General features: G+C 36.6%; 1 protein-coding gene across 7 annotated transcripts in view; it reads right to left on the reverse strand.

Moving 5' to 3' along the window:
* Positions 1-14,827, reverse strand: part of Msp300 (Muscle-specific protein 300 kDa) — a 215,885-nt gene that overhangs the window by 64,842 nt on the left and 136,216 nt on the right. For all 7 annotated transcript variants that reach the window (XM_089731748.1, XM_089731746.1, XM_089731744.1 and 4 more), the window contains 3 exons: positions 8,074-8,206; positions 7,206-7,378; positions 6,309-6,460 (listed from right to left, as the gene is read on the reverse strand). In XM_089731748.1, coding sequence (XP_089587874.1) covers positions 6,309-6,460; positions 7,206-7,378; positions 8,074-8,206 — 458 coding nt within the window. The remainder of the gene's footprint in view (positions 1-6,308; positions 6,461-7,205; positions 7,379-8,073; positions 8,207-14,827) is intronic.

Consider the following 14,827-nt stretch of genomic DNA (forward strand, 5'->3'; position numbering starts at 1 on the left):
GCATCAAAGGGTGTATCTATAGCAACGCGACCCCTCGCGTCTAGTCGACGCCGTCGGAAGAGTTTTATTTTTAACCGACTTACAAGAATAAGGGTTCGATTTTCTTTCTCTTTAGACGAGTTCACGTGGTACTTTTTAATGCGGCTTCTACGCCTAATTGAGCGTCTGGAGACACGGGAGCCAAGCTTCAAAGTATAACTGCTTTAAAGCAGCCGTAGGCAAGATGTTTGTGACTATAGGACTTGCAATATCTCAAGATCGCGGAGCTCATATTAGTTTTTTTTTTTTTTCTTTGATTGATGGACGAGCTCACAGCCCACGTGGTGTTAAGTGGTTACTGAAGCCTATAGACCTCTACAATGTAAATGCGCCACCCACCTTGAGATATAAGTTCTAAGGTCTCAGTATAGTTAAAACGGCTGCCCCACCCTCAAACCGAAACGCATTACTGTTTCACGGTAGAAATAGGCAGGGTCCATCCGTCGTAATCGACGAGGGTAGTGACTGGTGCTTAAAGGGCCTAAAAGCACTGAGAGGATCCGAGGGATCCAACAAGACATGTTTGGACGACAGCAGCTTTGCGTTGCCCCTTCGCTTGGGTCAGATATGGAAAATTAATTGTAATGTCATCGGTCTGTGGCGCGTGGCGGCCATATTATATTATTGAAATCTGATTTTAACAATGTTTTATTTTCCCTTTAAAACAACTACAAGGAAACCGTTAATTTGAATTTAGTTTACCTTGATGACAAATATTATTTATAATAGCTTTATGAAATCGGATTTTATATACCATAATGTGTGTACTCAAATTACATTCGTTAAGAATGAAATATCAGAAAGTAACTGTGTAACTTCCAACTTGCATATTGTAGAAAAATTGTGAAAAAAAATTTTTGGTGCGTAGATAAGTAAACGCTCTACCGGCCCAATTGTCGTTAAGTGGTTATCGGAGCCCATAGACATCAGAAAGTGAATGGCGACATGAGGTTAAAGTCTCATTTGGATTGCATAACGTCCATCGCCCGTCATACCGGAACGCATTAAGGAAAACCTTCAAAGAGTTTTGGTCGTGACCCATGTACGTATGAAATGTTTTTCTATACTAATATTATAAAGAGGAAAGATTTGTTTGTTTGTTTGTTTCGAATAGGCTCCGAAACTACTGGACCGATTTGAAAAATTCTTTTTCCAATAGAAGCCGACATTGTCCCTGATGAACATAGGCAACTTTTTTTTTTAAATTTTTTTTTGTTTGTTTCATGTGTGCTTTAATGTTTCCGAAGCGAAGCGAGGGCGGGTCGCTAGTATCTATATATTAATACGTGAAGCTAAAACTTTGTACTCCTTTTTACGAAAATTGCGCGAACGGAGGAGTATGAAATTTCCCACACTTATAGAGAATATAGAGAAGATGTGCAGAACGCTAATATTTTTTTTAAATTATGCATGAATAGTACATTAAATCAATAAAAAAATACATTACATACACTGCCATATATTTGACACAACACATACATAAATTACTCTTTGTTTATTGTCAATTGTCAAACTTTTGTTATTGTTTAAAGACTTTGTCAAATTGAGAATAGATTAATATTGTTTGTCTTTAATATTATTTATCTATAGTGTAGTTTTGGCGAAATCTGTGCTTAGAAATATAATAGTGTTTCACAATAGATCCATATTAATGTTTAAACTTATAATTTCAATTAATTATAGTCCAATTTCGACTAGTGCGGGTCCATTAGTTATTATTAACTAGTGGACCCGGCGAACTTTGTTCCGCCACACGGTTTGTTTCAAACACATCAACCGGTCAACTTCAAAATTCTACTATAATTACCCATAGAATATATTACGTTTTGTTATTCCATATCAGTTGCGTTTTGTTATACCACGTTTTATGTTACGTCCCATGGGAACGTGATAACAAGTATCATATGTCCTTCTCCTGGTTCTTAGCTACCTCCTCACAAATTTTCAGCCAAATCAGTTCAGCCGTTCTTGAGTTATAAATAGTGTAACTAACACGACTTTCTTTTATATATATAATTTACTTCTTTGGCATTTCGGCAATGAATTGTCACCCTTACCGCGGCATACGTAGCTGAGCAATTCGCTTATCAGATTTTTATCTATTAAACCGCTGACAATCAACTTAACGAGGGGTGAAAGAAAGCTAAGCGATATTTCACTGAATACGCAACATGATCGGAGGCGCTGGCGGGACATCACAAGGAGTAAAATCATGTCGAATTATAATGGTCACGACCCTCAGCAGTGAGGAAACGACGCGAAGAGGAGGACTCAACATTAAAATTTATCTTTGTAATAATTAAAGATGCGTTTTATTTGGTATTAACATTAACAGTTCGATGTTTTTAATAAAACACCAATTAAGTTTACTCCATTCAAATACCCAGCTGAATAAGTTTTTTTGTTATGATATTTTTTACAAATTTTACACTTTAAATTACTCCTGTAATATTGCAAAAATGTCGCATAAGCTAAGTAGTGGTAGTAGCCTTTTAACCCTCGTATGTAACTGAACATGTTTGAGGGATTACTGGAAGCTCGGAGGCCTTTCCAGTTTCACCAGGGTAGGTGGGCGAGCAAAGGCTCAGTCAGGAGGGGTGGGATTTGCTAATAGCTACCCGAGCGCCTCCAAAGGAGACCTAACAACTCAAGAGTAACTGCTTCGCGAATGAATCTACTACCGGATCGGAATGGCGATCGATTATCTACTTCATTCGACTTAACACTATTTATCTAGTGCGTAAGAGAATAGAGATCACAAATAAAATTATCCCTTAGTGACTTGAAATGTATTCGAAGCAATACCAACGTCACGCGACGAACATTCTGGAAACACAATCTATTAAAATTTAAAATAACGATCCAACGAAATTATCCTCAAAAATTCAAATTACGTAACCCGCATTCACTTGTTTTACGACTTTTAATCTTAAAACAAAAGTGTTATGGTGTATTATTGCCTGACGTTACGGTAGTCAAGGATGCGAGCGCCCATAGTGACATCAGCGGTCAAGTTAGGTTTTTCAGTCATTTTGTTAAATTTAGTTTTGACATTTTGAATAAATTACCAATGCGTATATTTTAATTTTCAGGACAAATGCTGTATGAAAATTTATTTCATTTTGTAAATAAAATAGGTATTTTTATGCAAAAGTGTAATGTTATTTAAAAAAAATAGGTTAGAACCCGAGTTGAAAGCGAGCTGATTTAATAAACAGTTATAAATAGTATGTATTTCGGAAAAAAAAACTCCTACATTGACTATTTTTATTTGTGAATTTACCTATAAACTTATCAAACAAATAACTTAATATGTATTACTATAATCCAATGCAGTAAAGTTTATTTTGGTTTGGCAATCAATTACCTTGGCAAGTTAGAATTTTGTCCAAGCCATTCAACCGTCTTTTCCCCTCAAACTATTTCCTCCAAACCTTCAATAATTTGATTACAATCAAAATGACGAACGCTTAAAGAATTTCGAATAGTAATAGGAAATATTTCATTAAAATTATTTGATGGTGTTTATAAAATATGTGTTAACTGTGATCAGCTGTTGTTTAAGGCGGGTGATTTTAAGCATTTTCGTTCCGTTATTGACGGCGGGACTGCCGTAATGTAATACAATAGAGATTTCGACTTCCGCCATTTAAAATCAAATGATCGATGAGCTCATTTGACCATCGACACAAATCATATATAAAAAAATTCAAATTTTAAGGTTATAAAAAATTCTTGAGCAGCAGGGTCGCATACACACATGCTCTCTAAAAAATCGCCGTGCAGACTATTACCACGCGAGATGCTTCAGCCTTAAAACTTAAAAAAAAAATACGAAAAAATAGCAGTCGTTAGCGGTAAACATCGCGGCGACGAAATTACAGAAACATCAATCAAAACGTCAACAAGATTTTTAAGCAAAATGCTCTTTCAAACTAAAGACGCCATTTTAATTTTTGTTAAGCAAAAATGCACTTTATATTTGATAACATATATTTTGCTTTTCATAAAAACTTTCAATGTGCCCATTTGGCTCTTATTGCTTGATGACACTCAATAATTGATTGAAACGTAATATGTTTTAAACAAGCTGTTGAACGATTATACACCGTATCCCTAATAAAATGCGAATAACGTTATTGCCATGACAGCCGATCGGAAGGAAAATTATTACGAAATCAGTATGCATCTGTATATTCGGCAGCTGAGAACGACGTAAGCCGCCAGCGAATCTGGTACTTCCGGAGTCTTTTGGCTACAAGACAAAAATACTTGCTCCACATTTCAGTTGGTGGAATTGACACATTAATTACTATAAAAATACTACCTACTCGAAGTTAGCATGAACATTCCAAGTTAAGCAGTAATGCGTTTCAGTTTGAAGGGTGGGGCAGCCGCTGTAACTATACTGAGACTTTAGAACTTGTGGTGGGTGGCGCGTCTACGTTGTAGATGTCTATGGGCTCCAGTAAGCACTTAACACCAGGTGGGCTGGGAGCTCGTCCACCCAAACAATAAAAAAAAAAGTTGCAAATTCTCAGGAAACATTGGTTTTGATATCTACTAATACTGACAGACGATTTTAAACGTTAACGCAAAACATTTAAGCTACACATTTTGAACGTCTGTTACCCTGTGACATAAGTCAGAAGTTTTTTTTTGTTCTGACGTTGTGTGTGAGTTTCACTATGTTCTGTCATCTGGTTATTCTGCCAAGAATTAAATACGCCCCTAAAAACATATCCCTCTAAAATTTCTCCGTTGTTTAACAGTGAAATAGAACTTATGAACCGCATTCACGTTACGTAATTAACTGGCATTTTTTTTTTGTTTTAAGCACAGATCAAAAATATTTCCCACTGCCGAACTTGCCGCCAAAATGATGACGACATGACGCCATCTGTCAAGTGATGTCATGGCGCTTATTCCATACACTAAACTAGAATGATGTGTTGAATTTTAATTAAGAATCCGTTTGTATATTTTGTTATCAAGTGTCTATTAATATATACTATGATTTGACGGCTAAATTGCAAATAATACTTTAATTTTATACGCTGTTAGGGACTGCACAGTCGTCAGATTTATTGCAATTAGTCATTTTGTAAAGTTATGAAGCCGTACTTTCCCGAAAACGGTGGGCCGGTAATAGAACTGAACTGAACTATCACTAGATTATAGTTTATACGTCAGATAGTTTGGAACATAAACAAGTCGCGAAGACTAATTTGACGCAGTATCGTCTGGCAAAATACCATAAGCGCGGCCGGTGTCTTAATAATATAAACAAAACAAACTCGCCGGGAAACAGTAGAAGCCAATTCGACAAGCCGAAACGTGGCTTCTAGAAAAAAAGGTGGTAATTCGAATCTGTTACCTTTTTCATGGATATTTCTAGTTTTTCGGCCTGTCTCCCAGCAAAGTATTGGCTTCTTCTTTTTTTTTTTTATTGCCCTTGTAGGCAGACGAGCATAAAATTAAATTAAATTAAATTTAATTTAATTTAATTAAAAATAATTTTGAAACGACTAGTCTAATTGAAACCTTGGTTGACAACGTATTTTTGAAATACCTGCACTCTAGTCAAGAATGATCTTGAAATATTAAACGAAGACTATACGTTACGCAATGATAAAATCCTCTTTGTTCACGATAAGTAGTTACAGCTTCGATTCTGTATTGCATGTAGGAAACTTAATTGAGCCGAAATATATGTACAGTAAATAGTTACGAAATCAAAACATCATCAGTGGTGATCTTAGTCACATCAAGTACTTTGCAAATCTGTGCGTTTACAGTGTGCTTAGTGCTAAAAGTTAACTCAAATTTGTATGGAGTTGGAACAACGCCCCTAGCGGCAAATGAAGGGACTAAGCACACAGATCCAAACTCTACTCCGGAGGCGAGAGAGAAATTAATTCATTAAAGAGTATAATATAGGGGTATGCAGCTACTGAGCGAGCCCGTGACAATGTCATAAGTGAAGGTAATATAACTAACAATATAATAACTAACAAATAAACATTTCAAAGAACCAGAAGTAATCCATCAATTATTATTCAGAATGGTGTTTTGTTTCGATGCTTCTATTGAATAATAAAACCAGCTCATTTCCGATCCGGTGGTAGATTCTGCGAAGCACTGCTCTTGCTAGGGTCAGTGTTAGCGACACTCCGGTTTGAGCCCCGTGAGCACACCTACACACGTTAGGGTGAAGCTGAAATAGCCTCTCAAGGCTATCAGCATAGGGAGGGAAAAAAACAGCTCACCTCTCATAAGCCTCGACGAGGTCTTTCACGTTCTTCTCGGTGTCATCGGCGGCTTCCTTCGAGTGGCCCCTGAGCAGAGACACGACAAAGTCGGCGTGTTCCAGCAGTTCATCGCGGCTGTCTTCCAGACTTGCGACATCGCTTTGAAGTTCCTGTTCAAGTGTTGTTCTTTGTTAGAAGATATCTTTACTAACGTTTTCTTTAGTGCAATAAAAAAATAACGCATCAACGTTGGACGTTGTTCAGAATATAATAGCAAATATGTTAATATTTCTAGATTTTTATCAGACTCCGTGTATTTACATGCATATTTTGGCAATACTGGTTTCTTTGTGTTATTCATAGTAATTCATTGAATATTCTTTTCTAAGTAAGTATTCTTGATTACTGTATTTTTGATATAGATTTCCGCTAATACCTAATTAATTTTCACGCCAATCATTTTATTGGAGAGATAGATCAAGTGTCTTAAGGTCTTAAGATGGTAACTACAAAAATCACAAAGGTAATGTGTATTGGCTGGGCACACTGTTAGGCGTAATATCAGATTAACATTTCATATTCACTTATATTATCTAGTCTAGATATCATTAATTTTGGAATTTAGAACGTACTAGCTGTACCCGACGGCTTCGCTGGGCATTTAAAATTAACATTATTATTTCTCACCCCCGCAAACATTCTCATCATTAACGCCCCCGCAATTGGTGTAGGGAGTCCAACACTCATATAAATATTAGCCTATCCATTAAGTACATGTATTTTCTACATGGATACGAAGTTTCAAGTCATTCGGATGCATGGTTCAGTTATAACGGAACATCCGTAAAAACCACTGTAACCTTATATATTAGTATAGACTAGCGGAAAGTGGAGAAACTTAAAGGTGCTAATTACCTGAAGTGCATGTCTGGTGTCCAATGCACGCCTTCTGGTGCTCGGGTTAGTATCCAATTGTTTGAGGCGATCTGAAGCAGCCGTGATGGCCGCTCCAAGACTCCTCTGGACGTCCAAAAGTTGGGTCCAACGTTGTAACTGTTGGTCGGCAGTGGCGGCACGTTTGGCCAAACCTGTTCAGTAAATAGAATTGGTTAAATTATTTATTTTAAATTTATCTCCTGGTTCGTGGCATGAGCTCACGTTCCATCTGGTGTTTATTGGATACCGGAGCCTATAGATTTAACAGCCAGAAGACAGCGACTCGTTTTATTTATAAATTCCCTACCTATTTGCTAGTAGCCTAAGGAGCTATTTCAGCCACGCGCGGACAGGTATGTGAGCTCACGGGCTCAGCCTGAGCGAATTTGCTAACACAAGCATTAGCAAGAGCAGTGTTTCGCAGAGTCTACCACCATTCATCATATATGAGGTCGTACTCGTAGTCTTAATTATACTGTGTAACGGATGTCCTAGCTTTTAAAGTAAAACGACATGACTGCTTCGCGGTTTTAAGAGGCAGGATGGTGGTACCTTATCGTGCAGGTTCACAATATCTTCTGCCACCAGTTACAAAGTCAGAGGATCTTATAGACGGAACTTCTTGATTAGTTAGCTCAGAATTCTATTTTAAGTACTAATAATGTTTTCCTAGGCTAAGGATAGTATAGCTCTGTAGCATTGTAATTAGGACCTCGGTCTTATGACGTGTATAGACGTCCATGTCGTTTAGTCTATGGACTCCGATAATTCACCAGGTGCCATCAACTCTCTTACCCATCTTGGCCGATAACAATATCTATTTTTCGAATATACATTGAATTTGTACCTTCACAAGCTATGTTCCAAGTATCGGCCAGTTCTCTGGTTCTCTGTTCGACTCTCTCTCCGCTGGCTGCGTCAGCACCCGAGCAGAGCTCCCGAGCTCGCTCCCGGATCACGTCCAGGAGCGGCTGTTGGTTCTGGAGACAGAAATCGAGATCATTTATATTACTCATATTTATACTACTCATTATATCTGTGTAAGAATATATAGCACTAGCCGTACTCACCCCCTTCGCTGGGCATTTAAAATTAACATTATTATTTATTGTCATTATTATTAGGGAATCCAACACTCATATAAATATAAGCTTATCCATTAAGCACATGTATTTTTTACATGGATACCAAGTTTCAAGTCAATCGGATGCACGGTTCAGTAGTTATAACGGAACATCCGTAAAAACCATTGTAGATTTATATATTACTATAGATATAGTTGAAAAATTTGTACTAGTGACGCCCCTCGTGATGACAGTTTGTGTAAGTTTTATTCACTTGTCGATAGGGTTGCTTTTCGAGACATTTCGAGACGTATTTACCACATATTTTAATGTTTTAAAAACATTCAAAATCATTGCTTAATGAAAGTTATATCATACATTTGCCCGCGAGAGGTACCCTAATAGCTGAATATTTTTCATTAATTAACATAATTATGTTTTACAAAATGACAGAGCCTTTGAGAAATAAAATTGGGTTTTATCATACTACTTTTAAATTTTTAGACTAGACCTATGAATTGAAATATATTCCGTAAAAGTCAGAGAAAGTTGTATAGTTATAAGATGTGTGAATATTTTAGGGATAAGAAAAATTATAGGCTACACAGAGAGTCTTCAAGAAATAGAACAAAAATCTGATTACCGAATGCAACCCGCGACCCGAAGTTGCAATCACATTTAACTAACAACTGTTGTTATATAAATATTTGTGTTGTATTTGGCAGAAATGGTTATTACAGTCCTTTCCTACAGTACCTCCCTAGCAATGATTTAATGTCATTTTGACAGTCCGTTACAAAATAGGCAAAAATACGAGAAAAAAAAATTGCACTCTGCTATCTACACCACGTTGCTCTTATCACATTCGTTATCAGTCAACAGTATACAGCTGATAACGGTGTCAACAGTGCGTTCCATAGACGAACTCAGGAGGTTTGCAAGACGACAGAATTTCAAGTGAAATCTTGCAATGGAACCTTCTTTTTAATGGCGGAATGGTGTAATGTATGCAGCACGGTTAAGTACCATCGACCTGCCTATTTCTGCCGCGAACCGACCATGCGTTCCGGCATAATAGAGGCGACCAATGATCCGCAGTACTACTTTGAATTCGACCTCATGTCTCAAGCTAGGTATAGCAATAAAAAATAACTACTTGTGCGTTATTACCTAAACAAGTAGTGAAAAGACTACTATTGTAACATATATGAAAAAATCTACTAAATATGGATTATAACCGGAATAAAGTACCTACTGGACTAAATTGATAGAAAAACTTAATTCGTTAACATAAAAAATGTTCTCTAGTTTATTAAGAGACCGCGCAATGCAACGCGAAGGTAATTCGGCGAGCGCATTCGAAGTTGTTGATCCCGGGCGTCATTCTGTATTCTGTACATTGCGTGCATTACAGAAAACGTTCGAAAAACCCTATCCTATTATCGCAACTGGAAACGGAAGTTGAAGGAACTTGGTGCTGCAACAATATGATTATAAATAGTTTGCATATTATCATTGCAGATGAATAAACCACATAATACCACGAGTAGGCATGAAAAAAAAAGACAGATCGTTTAAAAGTATTCAATCGTATTACCGTGATAGTATTGCTTTAACTTCTATTACTTTTTTTATTACCAAAGTTCATGTATCGTGAAAATGAAATCAGATGAGAACGGGCGACATTAAGCCTGCGCCTCTTTTAACGTTAAATTGGATGTGGTTAAACAGAAAGGACCCAAAAAAAAAGCTGTTTTTTTATTTGATTGCTACAAGGGTGAATAAAAAATTAACTCACCTCGATCTCTATGAGCTAGGTACTTGCATGGTCCTCTTTCAAATAAAGCCCTTCGTTTGTTTTATTAAAAGATCTAGTCGAGAATTATTTCTGACATTATTGTGGATTACGTTTTACTAAGACATATTTGATTGCCTTCATATAGGTAGTGACTCTTTATATCGTCTTAGTAGCCAGACCTTCTGATTGCACGTAATCAATGCTAAGGTTATAGAGAAGGCCTAAATTTTCTAATGTTCTCTCATGTTAAGATATTTCCCTTTTTTATTTAAGTCGTCAAGAATGCTTCCTCTAAAACGGTAGGAGCTTCAAATTTTAATCATAAAAAAATCCTAGGTAACAGAGATGAAACCGTAAACAACCTGAATTAGATAACAAAATCGACCTTGTTCTATGCAACAATAGTCTGTAATCTATTCAGAAAACTTTATTATCTGTGACCGATTGAAATCTTCAAAAAAAATCGCGGCATTGTGCTTCTTAGATTCACAAAGACGGATCTGCTTATAGCTATTATACTCAGTAAATTTACTTGTAAATTGTAATTACATCTAATTAAAAATTACAAATTACATCCAGCTTCGGATCTTACTCTAAGGAGACTTTAGCGCGAACATGATTTTTTTTAATAAGCTGTAATCTAATGCTTTTGGTGCTCCCACAAAAGTCTGGGTCTTTACTCTTTAGAACTACAAAGAGGTAGAGTATCATTCAATTTACAAAAAAACCTGGTTTCCAACGCGCGGTTCAAATTCTTAGTTACCTATACGACAGAACGCGGAAGAAACCGTTGATCTAATATGAGAATATGTTTCAGACATTAAAAGGTGTGCTTATAAACCAAATTGCAGCCACATGTTTAACTTGGCTCGCAGCTGTGACTCAGACGACCTCTACAATTACGGAATACTCGCCTTGAGACAAAATGACGTTCGTTGCCATAGAAATTACGGAGCTCTTGATTCATGAGCTTAATAAAACTATTTTATTTTCAACGATTATCAAACTGTACTGAAAGTGTCTGCAAAAGTCATCTATACTTCTATACTAATAATATTATAAAAAGGAAAGATTTGTTTGTTTGTTTGTATTTATTGAATAGGCTCCGAAATTACTGAACCGATTTGAAAAATCCTTTCAATGTTTGGAAGCTACATTATTCCCGAGTGACATAGGCTATAATATTTTTTGAAAAAAAATTAGGGATCCTAACTAAAACTACAATAATGTAACCCAAGGTGTTAAAAAAATTACCTAAAATATTCTTTACATCGCGTGCCCTGCGAAAACTATTGATGGTAGAAAAAAATTGAATTGCAGAATTGAAATTGCGAATTTGCAGAACACATTATTATTTACAAAAAGTGTCCCGACAGCATATGTCTAACTATTATAATTATGCCGCAATAAGTGTTATTTTATTTAAAAAAATAAAACAACGTCAAATAATGTTGAAATTTTTGTTAAAGACCCGAGCGGGGCCGGAGCGGGCCGCTAGAATTCTAACAAAAATACATTAACAAAACTACGAAGAGTTTACATCATGCTCTGCCCACTCTATTCCATAATGGACCAACCAAAGATCAAAGACACACTGATCTCAAGACATATTGATCTGCGTGCAGAAGTACGAGTGTTACCGTAAAATAGATCAATTTACATTTAAGTTAGTCTTTTTTTTCAATCGATTCTTGTAATTACCGTTCGTTGCAATACTAATTTGACTTTCTAACAGACCATCTAGACAACAATGAAAGTTTTAATTAAAAAAACGATGTTCTATTTGACAGCGTTACATTCAATCGAGCATTATTATCGCTCTCAAATACGATATTTTTCAATTTACTAAATAACTGAACATTAAACTTGAGTATAATGGATTGAGCTACAGTTGCCCTCCGAATAACGACCGATATAATAATATAACGTAACTGACTTTTTGCTTCTTAAAAACCCTCAGACACAGCCCACTGAGTTTCTCGCCGGATCTTCTCAGTGGGTCGCGTTTCCAATCCGGTGGTAAATTCTGCGAAGCACGGCTCTTGCTAGGGTTCGTGTTAGCAACGTCGTCAGGTTTGAGCCCCGTGAGCTCACCTACTAGTTAAGGTTACGCTGAAATAGCCTCTCAAGGCTATCGTCTTAGGTATTAAAAAAAAAACTTCTTAAAACAATTAAACTAATTAATGAATACCGCAGTAGCGTTGTAAGCCTCATTTTTCAATGTCTCTTCAATGTTATGTAGTATTGTTCGTCTTCCAAGAATGTTTACGGTAGACAGTGATTATATTATTGCAATCTATTAAGCTAACATTTTTCAATTCGATCGAATATCGACACCTCGAATGTTCGACGGGATTCTTCGATACCATAACGACGTAACTCACCTTCCTTTTGCGCGGAATTTTTAATGATTCTCAACGAAGAAATTGTGCGAAAATGTGATTTTAGCTTAAGTCGGCACGTGGACGCAACACTTGCACAATGTGAATATATATTTGAATTTGCAAACGTGCGTAGTTCTCATTGCTTTGCAGTTTAATACAAAACTGAGCGCGGCCGCGATACCGAACCGGCGACTGAACAATTGATGACATCATTACTTAAGGCGAATGCTTAACTCGAAAAAACGTCCGCGAACAATCTTTTATTACTTTGAATTTTCTTCCGACATAGTGGCTTATTTTTGAAACGGGAACATTCATTGTCGTAGCGGTTTTTTTCTTTCCTACCTATGCTGATAGCATTTAGAGGCTTTACCCAAGCGTGTAGGTGAGTTCTCGGGGCTCAAACGCGACCCACTGAGAAGATCCGGCGAGAAACTCAGTGGGCTGTGTCTGAGGGTTAATTTACTCGTCGAGCCCTTCGACGGGTTCTGCTAGGAATCGTTTGTAGGAAACATGGCTTTGCAACATCGATAATTTATTAAAACTCGAATAGTACATTATTTATTTACTCGCCTAAAATATTTCTTTATAAATTTTTATTTTTATTTTTTTATTGCTTAGATGTGTGGACGAGCTCACAGCCCACCTGGTGTTAAGTGGTTACTGGAGCCCATAGACATCTACAACGTAAATGCGCCACCCACCTTGAGATATAAGTTGTAAGGTCTCAGTATAGTTACATACATGAATAAATGTTGTATTTATCGCGTAAGCTGCAAATAAGCCTCGTTTTCTTCAAGTTTTTAAATCATAATGTGTAAGAGTCTAAATCGGTGGTTGTCTGTGTTTGTTTCAATTATTTTATTGTTTTTAATATATATCTTTTTCTGGGAATACTCTGAGTCCACACCGATAGATAACAGCATCCTGCCTGAATGAGAGCTTTCATGTCAATGGGCTTCGGTAACTTAGCATCAAGTTAGCAGTGACCTCGTCTACCGAATTTAACGCACTAAACAATTTAATCCATGAATGAAATGTTTTTGCTATAGTACTACCAATAAATTCTACTCTATATACTAATACTTTCGATCTGCTTAATGTATTTATTTAGTAATGGTAAAAGCGAAGCGAAAACCGACTTCACTATTAATAATTAACGTGTGCAAATAAATAATTTTAATAGTCAATACAACTTAGGCAGTAGGCTGGCGGTAGGCAGCGGCTTGGCTTGGCCTCTGGCATTCCAGAAGTCCATGGGCGACGGTAACCACTCACCATCAGGTAGGCCGTATATGCTCGTCTGCATACAAGGGCAATAAATAAATAAAAACTTAATTAAAAACGTCACCTTTAATTTGAAACAATATCTTAAAAAACGATGACACTGAATAATGATGACAGCCACCTTATTATACTAAAAGACCACGCGTACGGAATATTGATGAACTCCTTTAGTTATTATTATTTATTCATTTTATTGCTTAGGTGGGTGGACGAGCTCACAGCCCGCCTTGTGTGAAGTGGTTACTGGAGCCCATAGACATCTACAACGTAAATGCGCCACCCACCTTGAAATATAAGTTCTTAGGTCTCAGTATGACATTTTCATTTGCCAATGTACGGGCGGACTTGAAATTCAAGGTCAAATTACTAGGTTTTTAACTTTATCACGAATTTGGCCTTAAATACAAAGGCCTTGGAGGAAGTGCATCAACCTAACGAGTCACGGTCAACAATATAGAGCTGAGTAAAGCGATCAAATGTTGGATCTATTGTTGTGTTTTGAATTTTTTTCTTTGAACGTCTCCTTTGAGGTGATTTTTTTCTTTTCTAAATCTAGCGATGCTCTTACGTGATCGGGTTACGAAAATTTTGATTTTAGAGTCAAATAGGAACAAATTAAGTAATATATTTGACAACTTATTCAATCCTTCTTAACTCATTTAGTTCTATGGCTATTTGCTACCCCATACATACGATTTCGAGGATTGAATAAAAAATAATAATATTGCAATGCTCACGACGAGACCACGGGCCATTTAAATTGGCAGTGCTCGAGATGTCTACAATATGTCTATGGGCCGTATTTACCACCAGCCTAACGTGACCGCTTTCTCGTATGCCATCAAAGGCTGGTTATAAACAGAATCCCGCAACGTAGAATATTCAGAAGTAATCGATATTGAAGTGTAAAAATTGGAAAGAACTGCGCGAATTTTAAATACCTTTATCGGTGTATCGAACGGTCTTCTGATAACAGTAGGTACTCATAATAAATTACAACGAATATGTATGAACAAGTGTTGAATAGACGATAATGTCACTATCATTATGTCATCAGATAACAATGAC

This window comes from Bombyx mandarina, chromosome 12 (assembly GCF_030267445.1).
Source record: "Bombyx mandarina strain Sakado chromosome 12, ASM3026744v2".
NCBI lineage: Eukaryota > Metazoa > Arthropoda > Insecta > Lepidoptera > Bombycidae > Bombyx > Bombyx mandarina.